Genomic DNA, 6,738 nt, shown 5'->3' with positions numbered 1-6,738 from the left:
ATAGAAAACTTTGAATCAATCTGACTGGATGATCTGGTGAACTGGAAAGCGACCTGAGATGACATGATGTGAATTGGAGCTATAGAAATAGACTGAATAGAATTTTTAGGGCTGAAACAATCAGATTAATTCATCATTGAAATAACCTTCAAATAATTTAGTAATTGATTAAACCTTAAGTGGAATATAGAGACTCTAAAACAGCCTTTAGCTGACAGAGCGACTCACTTAGAGCAGGAATTAAACAAGATATTTTGCATTTAACATAAAAACATCATTTTCTTCTGTTATGCTCTATGCAGAACTCCTCAAGTGGAAAAGTTTTAGTTTCACCTGGTTTAAATTCATAAAAAGTCTTCTTTAAGGAACCTTTGTCAGTCTGATTATTAATTGACAAAAAAAAATAATTGACTTGATTTATCTATTTTTTTTAAATAATCGCTGGTTTCAGACCTAATTTTTGTGCAGCAGATTATTGTTCAATAATCCACCAATTCTTAAACAATATTATGCTCGGCCATTTTGGAAGAGGGACATCGACTGTTATTTTTCTTTTTTTTTTTTCCTTTTCCCTTAAGTGGATGACTGCCCATCTCTGATTAATTAATTAATTTATTTAAATATATGTTTATCAAGTTTTCAAAGTGCAAGATACAAATATCACACACCCAAGTATGAAGCATACATATATTAAAAAAATTATAGTTTAAGAAAAAAAAAATATTCTTGCCAATACAACAATAGTAATAATACAAAAAAAAAAGCTTTCAATGATGGAGGGAAAGAGAAGAGAGACAGGAAGAGAGAAAAGATGGAAAGTTATTAAAGGAACGGTTAGACTGCACTGATTACCATTTACACTTTAGGATGGTACTACAGGTCTATGAAGGCCTGGGTAGCGTGCTAACAAACTGAGAGGCTGTCAGGGTCAAATATGGTCCAGAACCGCCTGCAGATCCTACAGAACTTATTAGAACATCATACCACAGTTTTATTGAATAAATAATCTCAGTAAAATCTCTTAGCCACATCTTAAACCGAGGAACCTTGTCAGGTTTCCACAACCTTAATATTAATTTCTTAGCTATTACCGTTCCATAAACCACAGTCGTTTGTATAGAAATGCTGCATTTCCTGAGAGAGAGAGTCTCCTAACGATGCAATCTGGAGTCTGGAATGGAGATGAACTTATACGCTTCAGAAAACCATTTGAAAATGTTGCACCAATGAGGAAAGAGCTTCGGGAATGACCAGAACAGACGAGTCAAGGAGCCATCAGCAGATTTACATCTGTCACATTTTGGAGATATTGATGGGAATATTCTGTGCAATAGTTGAGTCTGTGAAACAGCTTAAACTGAATAAACTGGTTCTTTACATTAATAGAGCATGATCCAGTCCTCCCAGACCTCCCAGTCTGCAAACCCAGCCTCTCCTCCCATGCAGCCCTCAGAGAGTCTGTGGCTAAATTGATTCCCTCTGCAAAGATGCCAACAAAGCTTAATTCTGGGGATCCCAACATTATTCTGCATAACTTATTTTCTTCTGGGAGAGATACGAAGTTCGAGATATTAATTTGAACATAATTTCTAATTTGCAGATATCTGAAAAAAATCTGTGCCTGTACTTTAGCAAATATTTTAATGTCAGAATTTAATAGAAATAGAACGATATGATGGAAGCTCTGTCTCATCCCTGCTTCCTTATGTAATAATGTTACATTAGCTTCATACATGGTGGGGGGGAATTTCCTGAATCAGAGTGAGCAATCATCCTGCGGAGGAGAGGAGCGTATCTTTTATAGAGCTCAGTTCTTAAACCGTCTGGTCCCGGGGTTTGGCAGTGGAGAATGATTGGATTACATGGAGGATCTCTTCCACAGTGAAGTCTGACCTGCGAGGCTTCAATCAGCCTCAGGAGATTCTCTGAGCCAGTTTGAAATGTTTCCTAATATTCTTTTAAAGACTCATTTATGCTTCTTGGTTCAACTATGATTTTTCCGGCCTTCAACTTAATTTTCTCTATTTCCCTGTTAGCCAGTTAAGCCCTGCAGCTGAGTCAGTCATTTATGAGGCTTATCACTAAGCTCAAAGTGCTTCTGTTTTATTTTAAACAGCTGATCAAGCACCTGCCTGGAGAGGACCGTGTTATATTCATATTTTAGAATAGAATATTTTGTAGAATCAAAGGATTGAGAGAGGACCTGTATTTAGATTCTAAGCATGCAAGTTCAGTTTAAATTTCTGCAAGGCGTTTCCAGTTTTTGTTTTTCAGGAACTTTTCAAAAGATATAATATGTCCCCTGATCACAACTTTAAATGTTTCCCATAAAATAAAGTCAGTTCTTATCATTGGTGTCTCCTCTGATAACAGGGATTAATGAAAGCACCATTCTTATGATTGAGAGTTAGTGAAATTGGAGAGTGGTTTGGGATTAAAATTAAATGATACTTGGAAGATATAACATTAGATATTAATTTAGAATCAAGAAGAAAATAATCTATTCTTGAATAGAATTTATGCATATTTAAAAAAAAAAGGAGTAATCCCTCTCCACTGGATGCTGTAGTCTCCAAACATCAACCAAATTTGTTGAGTGCAGAACCGCAGAGGAGGAGGAGGGAGGCTGTCTTGTTTGGGCTTACCTGTCCAGGTAGGTGTCAAACACACAGTTTAAGTCCCGCCCAGATCATCAAAGTTGGGACCGTATACATTAAGAAGCGTAACATGAAAAGCACATAGATAGGCTGTTAGCAGTATAGATCTGCCATTAGGGTCAGTCCCAGTGGAAAGATGCCTAAAAGGAAATGTTCTACCAATCAGAAATGCCCCCCCTGAAATGTTTGCCCAGCTGCATCTCAATAACCCCTCCTTACCTGGTCTCATCTGGGTTTCCTGGAGGTAAACAATGTCTGCAGATAAGGATTTTAAATAAAAGAATATTTTAGCCCTTTTCAGGACACGCCCCCCAACCCCCTGACATTCCAACCAGTAAAAGTCACGCCAACACCTTGTAATGATGTGTTACGGTACACAGAATTTTATTAGCAGAATGGCTTCAGTGCACTCATGTTAGTCTGACAACATAGCGAAACACATTAAATATTTTATGAACAGCAAAAAAAAAAAAAAAAAAAAAAGCCCCCCTCCCACTTTCCCAAACAAAGTGAGAATAGAAACCCCACATAACCAGACAGACGAAGCGGGGCCGTACGACCATACAAATAACAAGCAAACTCCTAACCTGACTCTGCCAGATGGATTTGNGCATAGAATAGGATCTGGATTAGTGTTTCTTCCTATTATTAAAGTTTAAAGCAGATTTCTGTTCATCAGAGGAATAAGAAGATGAAAAGTTTGCTTTTAGAAGACGGATCCTCTGATTGAACACTTTTAACTGTAATGATCTCTCCAGGTTAAAGCTATTCTACCTGAAGCAAAGCTGTTTGCAATACCGATAACAGGAGATTATGGAACGGAAACCATGCTGGTTGGTTTTCATAGGACCAGCAGAGGAAATGAGTGTTTCAGAGTTCCAAAGAAGTTAAAAAACAATCCACTGGACTTTGTTTTGAAATCCAAAAGAAACGCAGTAGAACATGACGGTGAGAAGATTAAACGCAAAAACATCTCCATCCCACATGTTGCTGGAGTCTCTGAAAAACTCAATCTTCCTGGATGGAAGAGAAACGTCTTCAAACTGGGAAACAAACCAGTGGATTGATTTTTAACTTTTTTTTTGAATGACTATGACCGGGATGACTGAGATCTTCACCTGCAGATTGTTTTGCCAGTAGATCATGTGTTGACTGTACAGATCCATCAGACTGAATGGGGATCTGAGGTCCGTTTGCATAGAACCAGGTTTCTGTGAACACAGCAGCCGTTCTTCACCAACGGCCCCAAATTTCAGGACTAACAGTTGAACAAATGTGACTCCTCCAGTGGTTCCTTTGCTAACGTGTGTCATGGATGTGCTGCAGGTGAGGGACCTCTCTGTGGCGTACCTTCTCGTCGGAGGGACGTATATGTATGTGGGGGTGCTGATCTTTGCTGCCTTTCCCTCGCCGCCTCTCTCCAAAGAATGCATCGAACCAGTAAGATTCAAACCTTTTTTCTTTCACCCTGAACTTCAAACTAAATAAACAGAGAAGTTGAAACATGATAAAAAATAAAAGACTAAAACCCAGACGGACGCTATGACAACAGAGGTCCTGATCTTCTCTGATGTGAAACCAAAGAAGCGGTTCTGTTTTTTTCTAACATCTTGGTTCTGTCCTTCGGTCAGAATTTTAAGGTCCAGATGGGCTGTATTTCCTGGGTTCAGCCTTCCTGTTTATGTTCGTTATTACCATGGATGGATCAGGCAGAACCTTCCCAGACTCTGCACTGCAAAATTTATCTATAAATAAAGCTTGGTTTATATTCGCCGCATCCCACAGGGCACCATGCAGCCGTGGCGCTAGGTGCATGCCTGCTTGTTCCAAATGGGACTATATAAAGTTTTTCTCTCAAATGGTGCAGAAGGTTCCATTGGAACAGTTTGGTTAAATGCAGAGTTGTTCCTGTTGAACAGCAGCCAATTTATCAGCCAAGCTTGGTGGTAAAAACAAAGATTTTCCATCAGTTAAAAATATAAATAAAGTCTGAAACAACCACCTATAGTTTAAAATACACTCAGCACTTATTTAGTAAAACAAAATGTTATTAATCTGTTAAAAAAAAGAAAGGAAAAAAAGGTCTGTATGGGGTTCATGGTGGGGGTGGGGGGGCTGGATATTTCTGATGGCCGCTCACACTGAGCCTGGTTCTGCTGGAGGTTTCTTCCTGTTCAAAGGGAGTTTTTCCTCTCCACTGTCGCTACAAGCATGCTTAGTGTGAGGGATTGCTGAAGAGTCAATGAGTCGATGCAATCAGCTGTTTTTCCTTAGATAGAAAACTTTGAATCAATCTGACTGGATGATCTGGTGAACTGGAAAGTGACCTGAGATGACATGATGTGAATTGGAGCTATAGAAATAAACTGAATAGAATTGTTAGGGCTGAAACAATCAGATTAATTCATGATTGAAATAATCTTCAAATACTTTAGTATTTGATTAAACCTTAAGTGGAATATAGAGACTCTAAAACAGCCTTTAGCTGACAGAGCGACTCACTTAGAGCAGGAATTAAACCAAGATTGTAAAAATATAAATAAACATTTGAATTTAACATAAAAACATCATTTTCTTCTGTCAATCTGCTCTAATCAGAACTCCTCAAGTGGAAAAGTTTTAGTTTCACCTGGTTTAAATTCATAAAACATCTTCTTTAACCTTTGGCAGTCTGATTATTAATTGAAAAAAATAATTAACTTGATTTATCTTTTTTTTTATATAATCGCTGGTTTCAGACCTAATTTTTGTGCAGCAGATTATTCTTCAATAATCCACCAATTCTTAAACAATATTATGCTCGGCCATTTTGGAAGTGGGACATCAGCTATTATTTTTTCTTTTTTTTGCCTTTTCCCTTACGTTGATGACTGCCCCTCTGTGATTTATTTATTTTACTATGTTTATCAACTGCAAGATAAAAATATCACACACCCAAGTATAAAGCATACATATATTAAAAAACTACGGTCTAAGAAAAAAGAAGTATTCTTGCCAATAAAATAATAGTAATAATATTTAAATAACCAGCAAACTCCACCTTTACCCATTTAACAAAATGAGATTATGTTAAAAGCATCAAACCCCCCCCCCTGTGGTTTTTAGAAGTACTGCACCGACATCAACATCATCTATAAAATGGTACAATGATTCTGTGGGCTCATCCACTGCATGACAACCTAACGCACGATTATATTAGATCATATAAATACAATATAAATAAGAGTGTTTTTACTCTTAACCCTGTAATGCCAAATGTATCATATTTGATACATTCGGTTTCTGAAATGTTTTGCATCTGACACCTTTTGCATAATTTAATGGTAAAAACTTTGCTCAAAATCCTGTTGTACACAATCAGTTCTACCTGATAACAGCCAGTAGAAGATTACACAAAAAATAATCTTGACTTATCCCATAGTAATAAATTATCCCTTTAGTCAGGTACAAAAAAACCTATTTAATTACTTACATTTTGGTGTGTTTTTTTTTTTTTTAAGCGGATGGTGATCTGACCTTCAGTTGTTTTTTTTATCCATATAAGTCTTGCTCATGCGTGTCGACTATAGGTATGCTGGTCTGACAGAACCCAGGCGGCTCATTGGGCCCGTCTCTTTCTTCATTCATTCTTCCTCCGTGTTGCAGAACTTCTTGGATAACTTCTCCAGCAGCGACGTGATGGTGTTTGTGGCTCGGATGTGTCTGCTGTTCCAGATGATTACGGTCTACCCTCTCCTGGGTTACCTGCTGCGAGTGCAGATCATGAGCCAGTTGTTTGGAAATCATTATCCCGGGTGAGAGAAAAAAACATGTTTATTCTTCCAGTCTTTGCTATTGGAGGCTAAATGATAAAGTGCAGTAATTTAGCTTAGAGCCTCATGATGTTTGTTTGAAACGTCTGACTGACGTCTGTCTGCTCAGGTCCGCTTCTTAATCTCTGTTTTCCACTCAGCCTCCCTCCTCTGAGCTTTTTTTCTCTGCTTCGTCTGTATTTGATGTTTCTGGTGAAGCTGAACTAGCCTGATAAACCAGACTAAATGTTAGATTAAATGTTTAATCTAGTCTGGCCTCGATGAATGAG

The 6,738-nt window shown here is 37.8% G+C and overlaps 1 protein-coding gene across 1 annotated transcript in view; it reads left to right on the top strand.

The window, feature by feature from the left end:
* The window catches only part of slc38a9 (solute carrier family 38 member 9), a 29,209-nt gene that overhangs the window by 17,186 nt on the left and 5,285 nt on the right, over nucleotides 1-6,738 (top strand). The window contains 2 exon segments of the mRNA XM_015401803.1: nucleotides 3,984-4,097; nucleotides 6,303-6,451. Of these exon segments, the coding sequence (XP_015257289.1) occupies nucleotides 3,984-4,097; nucleotides 6,303-6,451 (263 nt within the window).

This window comes from Cyprinodon variegatus, unplaced genomic scaffold, assembly GCF_000732505.1.
Source record: "Cyprinodon variegatus isolate N-32 unplaced genomic scaffold, C_variegatus-1.0 Scaffold1261, whole genome shotgun sequence".
Lineage (NCBI taxonomy): Eukaryota > Metazoa > Chordata > Actinopteri > Cyprinodontiformes > Cyprinodontidae > Cyprinodon > Cyprinodon variegatus.
The sequence above is the reverse complement of the archived record's forward strand: the minus strand, read 5'-3'. Positions and strand labels throughout refer to the sequence as shown.